Here is a 21,093-nt window from a genome sequence, read left to right as displayed (position 1 = left end):
CAAGAAAAACGATGCACTGAAAACACAATCCTCTAGATCAGAAGTTTGTAAACTGCTATGCAAAAGCCCAAAGTTGCTCTGGGTAACTTTGTCATAGGCTGCAGCTGAAAAGGCAGACTACTCAGCACAAAGGGCTTCAAGTCTTCCTTTTCCCACCTCAATCGACAAGAGCTGCAGTCCATACATTCTGGTAAGATTTGGCATAAAACTTTTGAAGCAAATGGACAACCAAACCCTTTCATTAAAGGGTTAATACAAGAAGGAATTTGAAAACTACTATTCTAAATCATGTTCAGAATAAAGTGACTCATTAACAAAATGAATTCGCTCCAAAATTTAACAAAGCCTATGGGGCTAAAACTCATTTAACGACAAAGTACAAATGGAGCCTATCTGGCAAGACTCATGATTCCATAAAATCAGAGGTTTATTTTATTGCAATAGAAAGCAGCTAAGCTGAGGCACAGCAGCTTCAAGAAGCACAATCAGGGCTTAAAAATCTAATTGACTTTCTGAGCACCATGGCATTAAACAAAACATTACATAACTGATTTTTACCATTTTCAGTCTAATGCCTTTGAAAATATGGAGGAGACATACATTTGATAGCAAACGAAAAGTCTAAAGAAATATCTCTATCTCACCTTTGTTCACAGTCTACCAAAGACAGGTGAGTCAGGCTGACCCAAACTGAGGAGAGTTCTACATACAAAAAGTTCTTTTTTAGAACTACTAAGAACTGAGAGGTCCCAAATTTTTATTTTTTAAAGTACAGAGAACAGAATGCAAAAGAAAAGGAGCCAAGTTAATTTTGTTTATAAAAACATCCAGGAAAACAATATTTTACTACATAAAGGGCAGTGAATGTTTTTCCTCTATTTTCCTTTAAAAATTACTGAGGGATGGGCCTTGCTGGTGGCACAGGTGGTTGAGCACAGTGCTGTGAAGCTGTCCACAGCCTCTGCTGTGCCAGTTCAATCCCCGCCAGCCATGAAGCAACCCAAATGGCACAGCAGACCTTTCCTGTCTCACCGCTGCTCCCCTCAGCAGTGTATTTCAGTCAGTCTGCCTGTTCTGTTCCCCATTCTGTCTGGTGAATCCTCTCACCCTCCCGCACATCTGGCCTATATCCCGGTTCTTGTATAAATAAATCTTAAAAAAAAAAAATTACTGAGGGCCTCCCTAGTGGCACAAGGGGTAAGCACAGCACTCTGAGGCTGTCCGCAGCCTCTGGCCTGTACCCCAGCTCTTATATGCATAAATAAATAAATCTTAAAAAAAAATTACTGATTAAAAGACAAGTTCAACTGTATTAAGAGTTAGCATGGGGGGCTCCCCTGGTGGTGCAGCGGTTGAGCGCTGGACTGTGAAGCTGCCTGTAGCCTCTGCAGCGCTGGTTCCATCCCTGGCCCCCGGGCGAGGGTCGCACACGGTGTGCAGACCTCTCCTGTCTCGCCCGCTGCTCCCCTCAGCAGTGTATTTTGTCAGTCTGCCTGTTCTGTTCCCCGCTCTGGCTCTGGTGAATTCTCTCACCCTCCCGCGCTTCTGACTGTAACCAGTGCTTGTATAAATAAATAAATAAATCTTTTAAAAAAAAAGAGTTAGCTTGGGTGTTGAAGACTGTTTAACAACAGAACAAGGAACTGACAAAGTCCAAGAATCTGTGATCTTCCATCCACCAGGTTCTACCTAGGGACAGGGGCTACAACATTAAGGCTGCTAAGACATTAACTGAGATATAGTAACTCACTTTCTTCAGTAAAAATATACTGAGAGCCTACTATATACCAGGATTGGGGATGTATGACGTAATCTCCACCTATAAAGACTAATATAAGAAATATTTAATTAAGTACCAAAGCTTGTATGTGTGTGAACTGTTCTGTAATCAAAGGGAACATCCCCATAACTCAACATATACCTACCTTGAACCTACCTTGTTGAAGTGGCTCACATAGGCAGAATTCCCCAGGCCAAACACTGCATATCTCATACCCTTCAGGTAAGTTTTGCCAAATCGAAAATCCTTGGCTGCATCCTCTAACCATCTGCAGAACCACTCCGCACTCTCAGTTGGCAGACCATCGGTATACGTAGCCACCAGGAAGGCACATACAGCTTTACTAGTAACCTAGCCATGAAAGTGAATATTTTAGTAGAACACTGGAGATGAAGAAAAAGCCTTTTTTTAAAATACTGACATTCATCTCATGCTAACTTCTCAGAACAACAGGTACTTTCAAAACGTCACTCATTTTCAGAAGTGAAAGAAAACACAGCAAGGACACGTTGCATGGGGGAGAAACCCCAGTGCCCTGCTCCCGACCCCTTTGCATTCACTCCATCTGGTTCTCAGATTGGAAATTCCTATTTCCTCCGGTATGTCATATTGGAAATAAACTCCGAATCAGTCAGGAAGAAATACAGGAAGATATCTTAAAAATTACCTGAAAAACTAAAGCAATAAAACTTAAAGTAACTTAGGACTAAGCACCATCTTCGCCTTGGGGAAATAAAATACATCATCAGGCCTGTTAGCCATAGTATTTCACCTGCTTGAATATGTGCAAGTCATGAGTTGAGTTATAATTAATCCCTTACTTTTTTTTTTAATTTATATAAGAACTGGGGTACAGGTCAGAGGCGCAGGAGGGTGAGAGAATTCACCAGAGACAGAGCAGGGAGCAGAACAGGCAGACGGACTGAAAATACTAGTGAGGGGAGCAGCGGGTGAGGCAGGAAAGGTCTGCTGCGCCATGTGGGTTTCTCCCTGGCTGGCCGGGAATTGAACCCACACTCCAGAGGCTGCGGACAGCTTCACAGCGCAGCGCTCAACCCGTTGAACCACCAGGGAGGCCCTCCCTTACTGATATTGTCAAAATTTACTAATAACTTTTCACAAATAATTTAGAACAAGCTCAGACTCACTCATGACACTCCAATGTGTTCTTGGGGGAGAAAGACATGGATAGTTATAGGTAGAAGTTTAGCTACTAAGAAGTGGCTGGCAAACTACAGCCCACAGACCAAATCCAAATGGAGTTTCATTAGAACACAGCTGAACTCTACCTTTCCATATCAGGTATGGCTGCTTATGCCTCGAGGCAGAATTGAGTAGCCACATGGTCCAGAAAGGTGAAAATATTTACGGGCTGGCCCTACTAGAAAAAATTTGTTGAGTCCCGTTCTAAGCACTTCTCCAACTTAAGCTGCTTCAGAATCCCCTTTTAAAGCACTGGTTGAAACACAGTTCCCTGTCCAGAGTTTGATTCACTGGGCATGGGTTACGCCTTGAGAATCTGCTTTTCTAACAAGATCTCCAGAAATGCTGATACTACTGGTTCAAGAACCACACCTGAAAACCACTGCTGTAAGACAAACTTCCCTAACTTAATGACTACAGGGGAGGAAGGGACATTTCTCAGGTGAATAAATTAAACACTCATAGACTTGATGCAATACACCAAGGTCACACAGCTTATAAGAGACTTTTCTGAGTCCAAAACCCATACTCTTTCTGGTACCCAAGTGGCTCTTGACCTCTCAATTGACTTACATTGGGCTCATGTGCATAGCACACAGCCATCGATAACCAGCCTCCCCTAATTATGAGAGTCAAAGCAAGAGGAGGGACTTTCCAATCACCCCAGGAGTATACCACACCAAAGGGACAAGCCCACACCACTTTGGAATCAGTGTCCCAAGGTCAGCCTCTCCGCTTCATAAAGAAAATTCAACCAAGTGAAATTCCTCAAGATAAAAATTAAATGTATTCTGAACATTTTATTTATCCCAGAGAAACAGGAATTCAATTAAATAGGAAGTGAATTAAATTTGAAGTTTTGATTGAAGATAATTACCAACCTCTTCTACTAGATGATCATCTGGATCATATTCTTTCAGATTAATAATTTTCACAGGTAGATCTAGGGAACTAACTTCCTTGGCAAGAATTGTTGCAAATCCCTAAAATCAAATAAAGAAAAAAAGAAAATCAATAAAATCTTCAATAAACCAGATAAAACAATCTTCATTCACCCCTGTTTGCAAGGGAACAGAGCATTTCTCATGAAAAACTTTTCTGGTGACTGAAGTTTATCATCATAAATACAAATACAATTTTCACTTTTAAAATTTTGACAAGCATGTTGATAGAGATTGATTTTCTCACTCTGTAAATTTATATATAGAACTAAATCTAAATTGGCTTTTTGATATTCCAGCTGCTTTTCTCCACTAGGATGAATACACAGATGTACAAAAAGAAATACTGAAGAGGGAAGAGAATGGGAAATATGAGAAATGTTAGCACTTTTCTGGAAGACAGAGAGCCAACAGGAGCAGGCTGACAGTCTGGAGAAAGCCCTGAGAGTCCATATTCCTAAAGAAGGCGAGAGAGGCTCTGGGTTCCAGGTCAGTCACTACAGTAGAAATGAGAGGTAACAGGGGTAGGGGTCAGACAAGTGTCAATAGTAGAAAAGTTATATATGGGACAAGGGCAAACAGAGCCTAGGTCAGGTACTACACCACTAGACCTTCTCCAAACAAAACAAACCAAATGTCTGGGGAGAGCTAAACTTCCGGGCAGATGTTGGCACCACAAGAAAACACCCTTCTTTTTTTGCGTAGGTAAGCCTGCCAAGCATCTATTCATTTACTAGGCCTCTACCATGCCAGTCTTAGCTCTGGGCAATATTACGCAGTGAGTTAGACAGAAGCCTAGCTCAAAAGGAATTTATATTCTTTTTTTTTTTTTTTGGTAGTTTAAGATTTATTTTATTAATACAAGAACCGGAGTACAGGCCAGATGTGCACAAGGGTGAGAGGATTCACCAGAGACAGAGCAGGGAACAGAATAGGCAGAATGACCGAAGTACACTGCTGAGGGGAGCAGCAGGCCAGTCAGGAGAGGTCTGGCCCACGGCCGACGGGGATCGAACCGGCACTGCAGAGGTTGCGGAGAGCTTCACAACACTGTGCTCAACCGCCTGTGCCACCAGGGAGGCCCAGGAATTTATATACTAATGAGGTTGTCTAAGTTTTCAAAGTCACTATGGTCGCTGAGTTGAGCACAGTCAAGTTAGGGGAGGGGCTGAGCAGTACTCCCAAAAGAGACCAACAGGGAAGTGATGGACTAATCCAGACAAAACAGAAGGGTGGCTGGGACCAGAGAGATAGCACTGAAGGTCATGAGAAACAACTGGAATCTAGATTTACTTTGAAAGGAGAACAGACAGGATTTGCTAGCAGACTGGATATGGTTTGTAAGAAAACGAGAGTGCAGGTTTGTTTTTTTTAACAAGGCAACTGGAAGAATGAACTCGCCAGTCATTGAAATAGTAAAGATTATATGTAGAATAGGTCTGGGCAGAAAATTTAGAGTTCAGTTTTGAGCATATTAATTGTGAGATAACTACTAGAAATACATATGAAAAGCTAAGACAAGCAAGTGGATATAAGAGACTGGAATTGAGAGAAATATTAACAGTTTAAATTAGATACATAAATTTAGAAGTTATCAGCTAATACATAAGTCATTAAACACACACCCTCAGACCAAATCCAGCTCTTTGTTTTCATACATAAAGGGTACAGGAACACAGCTACATTTATTTACATGTTGTCTATGATGATTGCTTCCACACTACATCAACAGAATTGAGTAACTGAACAAAGACTGTGGCTCACAAAACCTGAAATTCTAAAGTGTATATACATATATATATATACACACACACACACACACAAACACACACACATATATATATAAAGATTTCTAGACCTTTACCAAAAAAAGTTTGCCAAATTCTATCTAACATATCCAATTTAAAGCTCTAAATAATAAGATCCCTTAGAGAATAAAGTGAATGTAGATAAAGACAGGGCCTCAAGGACTGTCCCGGGAAGCTATCTTTAGAGGTCAAGACGATGAGATGAAATTGCAAATCAGAGTACCAAAAGCTAGCCTCAGTGAAGTAGGAGGATAATCTAGAGAAAAGTCTCCCAAAAGTTCAATAAAGTATTTTAAGAAGGAGTGGTCTAACATCACCCAAAGCAGTGATAGTGAAGAGAAAGATAAACAGCTGGGACTACATCAAATTAAAGAGCTTCTGCACAGCAAAAGAGACAATAACAAAAACAAAGAGAAACCCCACCAACTGGGAGAACATTTTTGCACCCAACACTAATGATAAAGGACTGATCACAAAAATCTGCAAAGAGCTGATGAGACTCAGCAACAACAAAGAAAATAATCCAGTCAAAAAATGGGCAGAAGAGCTAAAAAGAAACTTCTCTGAAGAGGAAATGCAAATGGCCAACAGACATATGAAAAAATGTTCAACATCACTTGTAATCAGGGAAATGCAAATCAAAACTACCATGAGATACCATCTCACACCAGTGAGAATGGCACATATTAAAAAAACTAGCAACAACAAATGTTGGCGAGGGTGTGGAGAAAAAGGAACTCTTCTGCACTGTTGGTGGGAGTGCAAACTGGTCCAACCACTATGGAGAGCTGTGTGGAGATTTCTGGACCTACTAAACATAGAGCTTCCATATGATCCAGCAATTCCACTCCTAGGTATTTACCCAAAGGACACAGAAACATCAATTCCAAAGAGCACCTGCACTCATATGTTTATAGCAGCACTGTTTACAATAGCTAAGCTTTGGAAACAACCCAAATGCCCAAAAATAGATGACTGGATCAAGAAGATGTGGTACATATATACCATGGAATATTACTCAGCATTCAAAAAAGATAAACACATGCAATTTGCAGCAACATGGATGGAACTGGAAGGGATCATGCTCAGCGAAATAAGCCAAAAAGAAAAAGAAAAATACCGGATGGTCTCACTCATAGCAGGAATCTAGAAAACTTAAATAAGGGACCAGGAAAATGAATATAAGAAAGGACACTTTTTGGGGGTGGGGGGCGGGAGGGAAGGATTGGGGTCAGAATGGGGCGTTTGCAATTGTATGGGGGAATATAAAAATAAAATTTAATATTTAAAAAAAAAAAAAAAGAAAGAAAAGGTAAAAAAAAAAAAAAAAAAAAAAAAAGGAGTGGTCTAGCAGCTAATAGATTAAGAAGAAGACAAAGGACTAATTAGCAACATGGAACTCACCAGAAGCACGATGGGGCATACAAGTGTAACTGAAGCGGTCAAGGAAAACAGGAGTAGAGAAACTGGAAATAGCAAATAATGATATTTCAGGGAGTTTTACTATTAAAAAAATTAGGGTTGTAGTTAAAGGGAAATGTTAAGCCAACAGGGTACAGGACATAGCCCTGCCCTCCCTGTGCAGAGCATTGAGTGAGAATCACAAGCCTGTTCATACAGTATCAGAGGAAATCCATACCCCATCGTGTCTGTTCTAAAAATGAATAGAAAACCATGGATCAACAAAAACAAGATAATAGCAACCAACAGAAAAGAAAAATAACAGCAGAGAAAAACTGAGAAAGCCAATAAATCAGAGGACAGAAAAAGGACTACACAAAGCTACACTCTGAAATTATGAACAAGACACTATAAAAGTTGAACAAAATGGCATTCTTGCAAGTAAAAATATAAAAGCCAAAACAAAACATTGAAAAAAAAAAAAGGTTTGAGTTGAAATCCAAGAACCCAGGATGAAAGGAAAAAATTACAAAAAGTATGACAGAAAAGATCTGAGACATAGACCATGCACAGGTTCAAGTCCAAATAACAGGGGTTGCAGAAAGAACAGAGAAAAAAAGAGGAAAAAATGTACCCAAGAGAGATTAGCAGAATTAATGCACACAAATCTTCAAAACAAAAGAGTCCAAGTGCCTAGCACAATGGCTGAAAAAAGATCCAAACTAGATACTATCTCACAAAGTTTCCAGACTAAAAAAGGATTCTAAAAGCGTCCAGAAACAATAACAAAAAAAATCAAGTCATCTACATAGGAAAAAGGAGACTAGCCTTCTTATCAGCAACAACACTGCTAAAAGACATTACAAAGCAAGGTGTAAGAAACATGGAGTAACTCGGGCTTTATTTCACCTCCTGCCACCAGCCTCTGTGGCCACTACCTGCAGCTTTGTTTTCCTCCCAAGCTGCAGTACCCATGTGATACTGTGTTATTGTAAGAAAGTGCTTAAGAGTGTGAGCACAGGGCACGTGCACCTTTAGATACAAACACCCAAGTCGAGAATCCAGGGGAGGTCCCAGGTACTGCTGCCTGCCTGCCTCCCTGCCTGCTGGTCTGCCTGTGTATCTGGCCCCTGCTTCAGCATTAAAGGCATGGAAGATAAACCTAAGGCTCCAAGATTCTTTTTCCATTTTCCCTAATCAACAGTGAACCTGCCCAGCTGGGGACAGTTATACACCACAAGGCCTTCAAAGTTGTAAGGGAAAAAAAAATACTTAACCTAGTCTTCTACACCCAGTCAAATATAAATGAAAAGCAGAATAGAGAAATTCAAATGGCAAGCTTTAAGGAGTGTGCTCTAACCCAAATCAACAACATTAAGCCATGAGATTTGAGGAATCTTTGTATTAACTAACAAAAGGAATTAATAACTTTTACGTACTGTTGATAAATCTAGAAACAGCAGAAGCACATTAAGGAAACTGACAATCAAAAGAACTGAAAACAGACATAATTCAGAGAGAGTCTCTGGAAAGTACTTTTCATTATGAACTTTATATACACTGGGATATGTTACCATGCAAATACTTGATCTTTTAAGAAATTTTAAAATACATATAAAGAGACTCTGAATGAGGCCTTTTATGAGAAACACAAAAGGACTTTATTTTACTCAGATTTCTTTTTTGTCTTTCTTCCAGTTTCTGCCTCTGTTACTTAAGATTAAACTTAATAAATAACCTGCAACTATGATGAGGAACAAACTGCACTGGAAAACACTAAAAAGTAGTATTCTATAAAACATCCACAAGAGGGCAGTAGAACTCTTTAGTACTATACAAAATAACCGACCTTGATTTTAATTTCATTTTCATGTTAGCATTAGAATTTTTTCCTAGAAAGCACTAAGTATCTGTGAACTTCGTAACACAGAAGCAGGCAGCATCTAGGCACACACACCAAAAAAAATAATGAAAAGCATCTTTCAGCAAGATACCTGCAGCATATTATTTACTTTAAACAGTAATACTTTCAACACTATTAGAAATCAAAATAGTCTTCATTAAATAGCTGTGTGAAGTTGTTAAACTCAGGGTCCATACTGGACACCACTGCTGTCATTCTCTCTTCACTGTTCTCTGTCCTTACATGTTGCAGGCACAGACTTCAATAACAGACTGTAAACTCTTCATTCTGCTGAGGCCAAGGAATAAGCTTCAGAACAAAGAATTCCCTCAAGATGGTGAGACCAACTGATCATCTGGAATTAGGCCTAAGAGATCAAAGTCCCCCACCATTCTAAAAAAGGAAAAGATGTATGATGGGAGGGGAAAAAAAGACAAAGGTAGATTAGAAGACCAAGCAATTCAGTTCACTATTAAAGGATGCTTTTTAGGGATTTCCTTAAAAGATAAAATCCAACGAAAAACATCACTTAAAGTTCTTCTTACCTTTGCTGTGCCAGTCTGGGAACCATAAAAAATATTCACTCCAGACACAAAGACATCCTTCTTTTGAAGAGAGATATAACCATTTGATGTCAAATTCTGAGTTGTTTTGGGGACACACTTCTTCTGTGAGCTCTTGTCCTTGAAGATAAGTGACTAGATAAAATCCATCAAGTTTGACTTGTCTAAACTTCAGTAGTATGAAAACTAGCACAGATACTGACCCATTTTTAATATTCTCAATCTTTCTAGTTATACTTCTCAAATATTAATTCCTTTGTACAATTAGATTTTTAGAGGTGGATCCAGATTTCTTAAAAGTACTTATGTTTATCCGTAACATGTTTTAGTGGAGTAACGTATAAATGTATTTTCTGACCCTTGTTAATTTAATGGAAAAAGAATACCATCCCTTAAAGATGCTAAACATTTTTTACAAAAGTTTAGTTTTCCATTTCAAAATCTTCCTGTGTCCTAAGAATGAGACATCCAGAGTACACCAAAGAAAAGCAAATAATCTGCAATAGTCTTTAAAAACTGAGCAGTTTCAGGCATTAAAAAAATGTCTAAAATCCAAACATGAAAATGATTTAAAGTTCCTTTTAGCCTTTCTGCATTTTTCTGAAAGCTTATGAAAGTTCATTCTCTGAGCTGTCTAAAAACATAGTCCCAAGTGGCGCAGCAGTTGAGCCCTGAGTTGCGAAGCTGCCCAAAGCCTCTGCAGCACCGGTTAGATCCCCGGCTGCTCCCTGGCCACCGGAGGAGGGTCCCGCATGGCGCACAGACCTCTCCTGCCGCCCGCTGCTCCCCTCAGCAGTGTACTTCAGTCCTGCTGCCTGCTCTGCTCCCCGCTCTGGCTCTGGTGAATTCTCTCACCCTCCCGCGCTTCTGACTATACCCAGTGCTTGTATAAATAAATAAATAAATCTTAAAAAAAAAAAAAAACAATAGTTTAGCACCTCCCAGGTGGTACAGGCAGTTGAACTGCACTGCGAAGCTGTTCGTAGCCTCTGCAGCGCAGGTTCGATCCCGGCCTGCCAGCGAGAATCCCACATGGTGAAGCAAAGCTTTCCTTTCTCCCCTCAGCAGTGTATTTTATCAGTCTGCCTATTCTGTTCCCCACTCTGTCTCTGGTGAATCCTCTCACCCTCCCGCACATCTGGCCTGTACCCTGGTTCTTATATAAATAAATAAATCTTTTAAAAAAAAGTCTAAATACTCTTCTATAAAAATTAACTCCACTTACCTGCTTCCTGATGACAATCTGAAAACAAATCCAAAGGCTAATTCCAAAGGCAAAGCCCAAATATATGTAAAACCTGTTTATCCATAATGATATTAAAGGTGAAGAAAAGTTCCATGTATCCAAAGAATCTAAATTGAAAAATCAGATATGTAATCTTGTTTAAAGCTGCTTATACAAAGATGCCCATCCCTATTTTAAGAATAAAAATAAGGGCCTCCCCGGTGGCGCAGTGGTTGAGCGCTGGGTTGCGAAGCTGCCCGCGGCCTCGGAGGCGCCAGTTCGATCCCCAGCTGCTCCCCGGCCACCGGAGGAGGGTCCCACATGGCGCGCAGACCTCTCCTGCCGCCCGCTGCTCCCCTCAGCAGTGTACTTTGGTCCTTCTGCCTGCTCTGCTCCCGGCTCTGGCTCTGGTGAATTCTCTCACCCTCCTGCACTTCTGACTGTACCCAGTGCATGTATAAACAAAAACAAACAAACAAATAAATAAATAAATAAAACATGCCTCTATTTAAAAAAAAAATAAAAATAAAAATAAAACCAACTTAACCCAGCTAATGAATCTGCCAAAAAAATCAAATCTAATAAAAATAATATACTATGTAACTTAATAAAATGATCATAATAGTAATACTAACTCAAAAAATTAAATATATGTATGTTAAATCGTTCTGCCTTCATTTGAAAAGAGCATTTGGGGAAGCAACAGAAAGAAATGTAAAGTCAAAAACACTTCATGTGAAATTATGAGTTAATTTTGCTTTGTTATGCTTGCTCCATAAGAAAATAATTTTAATACTTAAAATATTCCCTTTTATAGTTTTATTTTTAAAGACCCAAAGCTACAAGTAAAGGGTTTGCAAATAATTGACCTCCCGCCTCATTTTCTGAAGGAAAATTCAAAATGCAAAGTATAAAATTGGGGGTTTACAGGTCCTATTCCACCCTGAAAAAATTCCAAAAGTAATCGATACACGTGGGAAGGGTGGGGGGCACAGATTTTCTGTCTTTTACCTGAAGTTAGAAGTATAGTTTCCTTCTAAATTCACCCCTATCAACAAGGGGCCAAAAAAAAAAAAAAAAAAAGTGAAAAGTAGAGAACAGTCCTCCCTGGACCCCAGCGGCGCTGTCCCATGCTGACCAGTGCAACAATCTTTGAAGGGAAACCCAAAGAAACTAATCCAACGGGAAAGGCTGAGAAATACGGTTCCCTCCGTTTCCCGCCCCCCCCCCAAAACATGCCCGTTGGGGGCCCTTACCCATTCTCCTAAGATAGTGGGCCCTGCAGCCCAACAGAAGACCAGGACAGCCGACCTGAAAAACCTTGCGGCCGGCGCGGGATCCCGGAGACAGCCAGAACTACCTCTCAGTATTAGCTGTATACTGGGAACCCATGGAGCTGGAAGCAGCCATGCCACTCGCAAGCTGGTGGGATTGGTTCGAAAGGGAAGGGGCGGGTCCAGAGGGAGGGAGAGGAAGCGGAGTGCCCCCGGTGCTGCCCCGATTGGCTGAGGGGGGAAGGGGCGGGCTCAGAGGAAAACACCTCCCGGAGTTCCCAGAGAGAAAGCCCGAGCGCTCTGGGCCCTAATCCGATTGGCTCATAGGAGGGAAGGGGCTGGGGAAAGGGAAACACCGCCCTGCCCTGAACCCGGGTGAAGAAGCCCGAGCTCTTCCGAGCCTTTGCGAATTGGCGGGGGAGGAGGAGAAACTCTGGCCAAACCAGGGGAAAGTGGGGAGCGTGAGAAAGAATAAGGGGCGTCATCAACCACATGTAATCAGTGGAGCTGTTTGAAGCTTAAGTCAAACCTAGCCACCGTAAGCAGGTATTATTGAGGGGAAATTTGATTGTGACTATCATATGATTAATTAGGGAATTATGGTTATTGTTAGTTGTATCTGAGGAGTATAGGCATAAGTATTTACAGCTAACCCCGTAACGATTTGAGATATTCCAACCAAAAAGTAAAGGGGAATGAAACAAGGAAGGCAGATGTTGATAATTATTGAAGCGGAGTGAGGAAAGTATCTCCCTTACACTTTTCCCCCATGCTTTTTTTGGTTAAGATTTTTCCACCATAAAAGGTACTTGGGTGTAGCCAGGAACTACGAGTCCCCGTGTTTTCACCGAATCAGCAACCACCAGCTCCATCAGCCAATCAGAGCCCTTTGCTCTCGGCGCGAGTCAAATACGTCAAAGGAGAGCGCCTCTATATCCGACGCGGGACGATGTCGTCACGCCGCACTTGTCCGCGCAGGGCTGTCGCAATACGTGACGTCTGCGCAGTAAGTCAGCCCGGTGTATTGTGGCGCCTGGCGGGTGAACTCAGTGGCTGCGCCGCGCCCTCTGCTCCGCCGCGCGCCGCCGGGTCGTTAACAGCTAGGACAAGCGGCTCTGAGGCCGGCGGCGCGGCCCTGCAGTACTTCGCCCCAACCAGGATCTGAAAGCAGCGGCGATGTCGATCTTCACCCCCACCAACCAGATCCGCCTGACCAATGTGGCGGTGGTACGGATGAAACGCGGCGGGAAGCGCTTCGAAATCGCCTGCTACAAGAACAAGGTTGTCGGCTGGCGGAGCGGCGTGTAAGTGACCCTCTCCCTCCGGGCCCTGCCTGGAACTGATAGCCTCCACCTCCCCTGGTGATGGAATGAATGGGCAAACCTTGTCGGGAAAGGAAATGGAAAACTTAATGACTGCTGCGAGTGTGAGAAATCACTGCCCTTGCCGAGTTTAACGCCTAAACCCCGGGTTCCTTTTTTATCTAGTCTGGTCGGATTTTGCCTTGTTGGTGTCATAAACGCCGCAGCGAGAAACCCCCATAATTATGCTCCTTTTGCCAGAACGATACAAACTAAGGGTCTGGTCTTCCAAGTACTTCCGTAGTTATAGGTCATGTAATGTCAGATCTAAGCCTAGTAGTTTCACCCAAGTGCATTTCTTCACTAGCGCCATCTAGGGATCGGTGGCAGCAGCCTGTCTCCCCACCACCTCCACCCAGTGATTCATGCATACTCCCATGACGTGTTTCTCTAATGAGTAAATGCAAATACAAATGGAATTCTGAGTTTTGAAAATGTTCCCTCTGCACTGAGGGTTATTTAGGAGTATTTGCTGTTTTCTCTTATTTATGTCGTTGCCATTTTGTACTTAAATGTGAATTGATTTCCAAGTTACAAGTGTATTCACTTAAGACTTTCTCTCCTGCCCTCACAAGGGAAAAAGACCTTGACGAAGTTCTTCAGACCCACTCAGTGTTTGTAAATGTTTCTAAAGGCCAGGTTGCAAAGAAGGAAGATCTCATCAGTGCATTTGGAACAGATGACCAGACTGAAATCTGTAAGCAGGTGGGTTCAAAGACCTGCAGCATAATTGACGCTATATCCATTTGTAAAGTAATTATAAGATGTTAAACTCTAAAGTATTACTTTTTGGAGTGAGCAGTTAACATGCAGTAATTGGCTGCACATCATCACTTTTACTAATTGAGAACACGGATTTTTTTGTCATAGCTTCCAGAAATCCCATTTTCTACTAAACTGCTTATTTTGCCTTTTTATACTATACCTGAAAATAGAATAAGTATTTTATCCATTAGACATTTTGCTAAGATTGTCTTTTCCCTTTCACCACCCAGTCCTAAATAAGTGAGATTTTAAAGCACAAGATAATCTAGTGCATCCTTTAAGAAACTCAGCTCATTACTGACATATCCAATAACTGAGATGAAATTTAACTTCTCCCCAGTTAATAATTCCTACAATTAGTTAACAAATAGTGGGTAATAGAGGCATTGCTTTCTTAAATTTGTTGGTTTTCTTCAGATTTTGACTAAAGGAGAGGTTCAAGTATCTGATAAAGAACGGCACACACAGCTGGAGCAGATGTTTAGAGACATTGCAACAATTGTGGCCGATAAATGTGTGAACCCAGAAACAAAAAGACCATACACTGTTATCCTTATCGAGAGAGCCATGAAGGACATCCACTATTCAGTCAAAACCAACAGGAGTACCAAACAGCAGGTAGGTGGTTTTTAACATCATCAAAAAGCATCCATGAAAATTATTTTTCTCTGAAGAAAGCATTAATTTCTAATACTACTATCTGCAAGCAAGTGGATAGGAAGGTTTGGGGAGAGGAGCGGGAAGGAAGGGTTGTAGAGACCAGTAATGGAATTTTTTTTTTTTTAACTAAACACAAACATAGTAGAAGTCTCATCTTCCTTTCCAAAGCAAGCCTTTAAAGATAAACCTTGAATTTTAATGTCATTTTGATTCCTCATTTTGGGTTTTTTTAATTATACATAATTCATATACAAGCTAACCTTTTAAAGTGAATAACTCACATTCAGAAAGTTTGCTACATTCCCTACTACCTAATTTGAGAGCATTTTTGTCAACCCAAAAAAGAAATCCTATACCCGTTAGCAGTCACTCCTCATTCCCCACTCATATAAACCCTTGGTAACCACAAGTGTACTTCCTGTTTCTATTAACTTACCTATGCTGGACATTTCATGTAAGTGGAACCCTACAATATGTATTCTTTTCAAGGTTCATCCATGTTTTAGCATGTACCAGTACTTCATTCCTTTTTATGACTGATATAAATGGCCAATTATATGGAAAGGTAACATTTTATTTATTCATCAGTTGATGGACATTGTTGCCACTTTTTTTAACCTTTATGACTGATGCTGCTGTAGTATTTATTGCAAGTTTTCATGTTTTGGACATGTTTTCATTTCTCTGTACCCAGGAATGAAATTGCTAAATCATATAGTAACTCTACATTTAATCTTTCAGGGAGCCGCCAAGCCTTTTTTCCAAAACAGCTGAAGCATTTTACATTCTTGTAATCAGCGTACAAGGTTTCCAGTTCCTCTATATTGACAGTATTTGTTATTATCTACCTTTTTTTCATTATAGCCATTCTGGAGCTGTCCTGTTTTTGATTTGCATTTCTGTGTTGACTAATGTTTTGAGCATATTTTCATGTGTTAATTGACCTTTTCTCCATCTTTGGGGAAATCACGATTCAGATCCTTTGACCATTTTAAATTGTTTCTTCATTATTGAGTTGAAAGTTCTTTATGTATTCTAGATGATAGTGCCTTATCAAATGTATGAATCTCTCTCTATGGGTTGCCTTTTCATTTTTTTAATAGTTTTTGAAGCACAAGTTTTTAATCTTAAAGTCAAATTTATTTTTTTCTGTAGCTACTCATGCTTTTAATGTCATACCTAAGAAACCATTGCTAATCCAGCAAATGGAAACAGCTTGGTTTTGAATATCCTATGAAATAACGCAGCAGAAGATGCAAAGAAATTATAGACCCTTTAGGTGCACAGACCTCTCCTGCCGCCCGCTGCTCCCCTCAGCAGTGTACTTCGGTCCTTCTGCCTGTTCTGCTCCCCGCTCTGGCTCTGGTGAATTCTCTCACCCTCCCGCGCTTCTGACTGTACCCAGTGCTTGTATGTATGTATGTATGTATGTATGTATGTATGTATGTATGTATGTATAAATAAATGAATGAATGAATAAACAAATAAATAAATCTTTTAAAAAAAGAAAGAAATTATAGACACTTTAAATTTTGTTTTGATAGGCTTTAGAAGTGATAAAGCAGTTAAAGGAGAACATGAAAATAGAACGTGCTCACATGAGACTTCGGTTCATTCTTCCAATGAATGAAGGGAAAAAATTGAAAGAAAAGCTGAAGCCACTGATCAAGGTTATAGAAAGTGAAGACTACAACCAACAGTTAGAAATTGTAAGATTTCTTACAGTTGAATTATTTTGTCTTTGTGTTACTATAATAGTGTATTCTCTAGTTATAAACATTAAGAAGTGTGAACATTAAGAGAGTTCCAGAAACATGTTACCTAGAATTGGGTATAAGTGCCAAGATCCAAGTAGAAATGTAGGTAAGAACACTTAGAATTTTTTTTATTTGTTGTTTTTTAGTTAAATTTTTCATCTTCTAATTGTTGTGCATGTTCATTTTAAATGGGAGGATCTGTTTTACAGTGAATCATATCTTTGAGTCCTCACCCACATCTTCAGACATAGTGTAATTTTAGTTCTCTGCAAAGTTCTATCTTCAGACTTTTCAGCTTCTTTAGCAAATAAATGAGAGCTCTAGGGGATTGTTGAGCATTCCACTCCAGAGGTGAAATAACACATCTGATGCGCCTTAAAGTTGTAAAATCTTTTCAAGACTTTACACATGGTTTCTAAATAGACCTTAAGTTTTTTACCCTTCAGATGTGAATAAAAAGATAACTGCAAAATATAATGCTAAACATTATTTGAAAGTATTAAAGAACTTTTAGTATGAAAAGGACTTTAGTGTTCCAGTCCAACCTCTTCATTTTATAGGTGAGAATCTGACTAAGTCTTTAAACAGGGATATTAATGCCTTATCACATATGCTTAAAGTATTGTGTATCATAGAGAAAATTAAAGGTATTTTGTTCATCAGTGTGGTAAACAACTGTGTTAAATGTTTCAGGTGTGTCTGATTGACCCAGGCTGCTTCAGAGAAATAGATGAATTAATAAAAAAGGAGACAAAAGGCAAAGGTTCTTTGGAAGTGCTCAGTTTGAAAGATGTGGAAGAAGGAGATGAAAAACTTGAATGACATTGATCAGTCTCATCAGCTTTAAAACACTAAAGCATTTTCATTTCCACAATCCTCTTTTTTTCCATGGTCTGCCAAATATTTGCTCAAACTAACATTTTCCGTCTTTGTGTTAAAGGTAAAAAGGTGTTGTAAATAAGTATTATGATGTGGTAGTTTGGTTGTATTTATGAATTGGGGTTCTAGGCAAAAATGAAAAATTCAAGATATAAAGTCCAGAGGAGCATTTTGCTGCTGTCCTATGCCTTTGTAGCTTTCCATGGTGAAAGGTACCTCAGGCAACTCTTGTGTATAAAAAGTTAAGTTTGGTAGATCATATTAAGGTTAATTTGGGGAGGGGAGGACATGTCTGTGTGACAAAAGGGAGTATTTGCTGGAAAAGAAAACTATGTCTTATATCTACTTAATGAAAGTTGTTTATACAGTAACTATCGTGGCCTAATAATAGAAAGCTTGGATGAGGATGTCCTTATTATCTAAAAAATAGATATATAAATACTGGGCAGGACTTAGTAATTTTCATTGAATATGCTGCCATAACCTAGATTGTTCTCAATAAAAAAATAAAGTCATTTGTTTCTAATTCCCAAAATTTATAATATATATATTAATATAGCCGAAGTTATATGTAATCAATAAAACCACTCTTTATTTTTATTAAACTCTTACTTGTTTCTACACAGCTACCTTGTTCTCTTTCTTTCCTGTGCCTCTTGTTTGGTAGGGTTGGGGAGTTCTTAGCATGATGTACTAAGATTACAGGTCTTAGAACAGGACCTGTTGTGATAAACACCTGATTAACCTAGCTAATGTTATTTGGGATTTAACTGAATTTATTTTCATATTTAAACACTTAAATAGACTAAGCACAAGTTTTTAAAAATCCTAAAAAGATATATTCAAGAATGGTTTCACTCAAACATACACATTATTTTATGGACAGAAGATTTTAACTGAAACCAAGCATTCTTGAACAAATCCTGATTGGTTTTATAAGCACAAAGAACTCATTGCTAACACAAGGTCTCGGAAATGTTCCCTTTGAAAGTAACTTCAATTGAAATTACAAAGCCCAACTCTTTCCTCATAATATTAGAAGAAATATTCTTGCTTGAACAATGAAGTTTACATTTTTAGTTTATTTCCAACTTAACAGTTGAAGCAGTGTTCAGGTTGAAAGTCAGTTACTAAAAAGGCTCAACAGCTGCATGCTGAGGAGGAAAAGACAAGCAGTCAGTACAACATCAATTTCAATTTTCTGACCTTCATTTATGTCTTCTAAAAAGCTGGAACGTGAAGAAATATGATCACACCTGTAGCTTCTGAACCTACAAAAAACAAGGGTTTTGCCTTATATTAATCTCATTGCTCAAATGTAGTTAAAAATTTGATTCATGATAATCTTCCCATTACCCCTGCTATACTGGATTGTTCAAGGATTGCCCTTTTTAATTGCAAATTATTTTATATATTTGGTCAGAATGATACTTCAGAATTAACACTTCTATTAGCATAGCTCTTTTCTGTAACATTTACTTTGGATCCACATAAAATTATTTGCCCAGCCTGTGAAGCAGACCTTGCTTTGGCCCTCCCTTATGTTAACCCTTTGCACTCCACTGTCCCCTCTCAGGGGACATTGGTAGCCAATGTCCAGAATGGTTCGGAGTGCAAAGGGTTAAAGAGCCGGCCTACTAGACTGTGAGTTCCTTCAGGGCTGAAGACTAGCCACTTCTGTGTACCCCACAATGCTTCAGAACTAGTAGATGTGGAATAAATGTGTGCAGTAGTAAGCGTGCCATCTCAGTGAGGACCTGTGCCATCAGACATAAGAAAATATGATTAATGACATTTTCAAAATTGATGGTGTAACAGTCTGTCAGCTGAGTCAGATCTTCCCAACGTTTGTACTAAAGCCTGTGGGTGTCCCACTCTGTAATAGTTTCTGGTCTGCATAGATTCCCCTCCAGTTTCTCACAGTTGTCCTTGGGTGTCATACATTCTGTGGTCTGTGGTGGCAAGAAAATCAGTAGCACTTCTAAGCAATAACCACATGATTTTAACCTACTCTGTGCCTTCAACCTGACAGCATTAGTTACCTATGATTTTGGTACTAAGTTTCTTATCTCCTTTATGGTTTCACAATAGTTTAGAATATTTTTAAAAGGGACTTCTCATCACTGGACTTGGGATTCTGCTTTCAGGTAGAAATACTTAAAGGATGTTACAGTCACATAAATAGAATCATTAATGTTACCAAATCAAGCAAAAGCAGCTATAGATGGATCTTCAAATGTGGAGGGTATAACAAAATATTCAAGCAACTAACTTTGGGGATCCCTTCTAAGGCACCTTCCAAAGCAGTGGTAACCCAGTACAAAGAGACCAGTATGACTGCAATGTAAAAAGCTGAGAGTCTCTGGTATTAAGTGACCATGAACATAAAAAACAAATTACAAACATGAACCCCTAGTCTAGTCATAAAAGCAGTGAATGAACTACAGGCATTGATTTACCATAAAGATGCTTCTCATAAAGGCAATTCTACAGTGTTGTGTCAAAAGAGATTTATTCAATATTTACATTCATTCTCGCAAGCAAGCTGAGGAGGCCAGCGAGTCCTTAATGTTTATCTCCAAACTCCAAAATCATTATCAACAGTCTCAAAGTTGATGAGAATAGCATAAGAATGTTATACATAATATGTCACATGTATAGTCATGTAATACATCATATATATTGGTATTGACATTGTAAAGATCCTGTCTGATGGAGAGGTGGGGCAACTGAGATACAGACTTAAGTTATTAACAATCAACTACTTGTTTACAAAGACACTGATAAGGAGAATTGTAAAGGCAAAGACAGGAGGCCCCACATACATAAAAATTAATGTTCATCCTGATGATATGCCTCTGAAAAGTAGAAATACAGGCACCATATTTAGCCAATCTGACACACATATGGACTGCACACCCAAGGCCCTCACACCTCCTCCAGGTTTTAAAGGACTTTAACTGAGGAGTAACCTTCCCCTCTCCACAGATGGATGGATGCCAGGAACTCTTTGGACAGGCCTCATCCACTCCATGTCATCAGTCTCCAGCCTTGCCAAGAGGTTTATAACCTTCCCCCTTTTACTGTCAATCAAATTGTATGTCAATCAAATTGCTTTTGCAAGGTGGAGTTCCCTCCCCACCCCAATAAATTCCTATTTGGTTTGAATTGTAAGTGAACCCTCCCTGCTCCACTTGAAGTTAGCAGTATAGCAAGCAATCCAAACCTCAGATAACATACACTAGGGGTGGAGCAAAGGTATGGGGATCAATATCATCTAACAGAGCTGAAGATGAAAGAGGTAATACATGTCCTGGATTCAGGTGAGGACTAAGCTCTGTGCTGTTTTAGAAACAGGGCAGGCAGGTTTTCATCCCCATTTAGACTGATGTGGGTATGCTGTGACCGGAAGTGAGCCTTAGCTTGAGCTTAAGGCTCCTGGCTGATAAAATGAGCCAGTCCAAAGGGCCTATGTGAGGATCAGATGTGAGCAGGGACATGGATGTGTCCAGATTACTTCAGGAGGCCAGGTCTTGGTTCTAGTGATCACCACATTGTCTCCCAAGAGGAAAG

At 39.8% G+C, this 21,093-nt stretch overlaps 2 protein-coding genes across 4 annotated transcripts in view; one reads left to right on the top strand and one right to left on the bottom strand.

Annotated features, from left to right (window-relative positions):
- LOC119241486 (S-adenosyl-L-methionine-dependent tRNA 4-demethylwyosine synthase TYW1) overlaps positions 1–12,450 on the bottom strand; it is a 111,584-nt gene extending 99,134 nt beyond the window's left edge. Inside the window, exons 1-5 of one of the 3 annotated variants that reach the window (XM_037506788.2) lie at positions 12,081–12,450; positions 10,825–10,952; positions 9,582–9,734; positions 3,865–3,966; positions 1,937–2,131 (exon numbers count right to left, since the gene is read on the bottom strand). In XM_037506788.2, the coding sequence (XP_037362685.1) occupies positions 1,937–2,131; positions 3,865–3,966; positions 9,582–9,734; positions 10,825–10,952; positions 12,081–12,084 (582 nt within the window). In that variant the 5' untranslated portion in view covers positions 12,085–12,450. Of the gene's footprint in view, positions 1–1,925; positions 2,132–3,864; positions 3,967–9,581; positions 9,735–10,824; positions 10,953–12,080 lie in introns of those variants that run through there. The other 2 variants (XM_037506789.2, XM_054693579.1) reach the window with 2 other exon arrangements.
- A 683-nt stretch (positions 12,451–13,133) lies between these two features.
- Positions 13,134–18,145, top strand: SBDS (SBDS ribosome maturation factor). Its single transcript, XM_037506790.2, has 5 exons — positions 13,134–13,402; positions 14,035–14,164; positions 14,642–14,842; positions 16,429–16,593; positions 17,335–18,145. Exons 1-5 carry the CDS (start codon positions 13,275–13,277, stop codon positions 17,461–17,463), a joined length of 753 nt encoding a protein of 250 aa, XP_037362687.1. The 5' UTR covers positions 13,134–13,274; the 3' UTR covers positions 17,464–18,145.
- The last annotated feature ends 2,948 nt before the right edge of the window (positions 18,146–21,093 follow it).

This window comes from Talpa occidentalis, unplaced genomic scaffold, assembly GCF_014898055.3.
Source record: "Talpa occidentalis isolate TD23 unplaced genomic scaffold, MPIMG_talOcc4v2.1 talOcc4.12, whole genome shotgun sequence".
NCBI lineage: Eukaryota > Metazoa > Chordata > Mammalia > Eulipotyphla > Talpidae > Talpa > Talpa occidentalis.
This window is presented reverse-complemented; position numbering and strand designations above follow the sequence as displayed.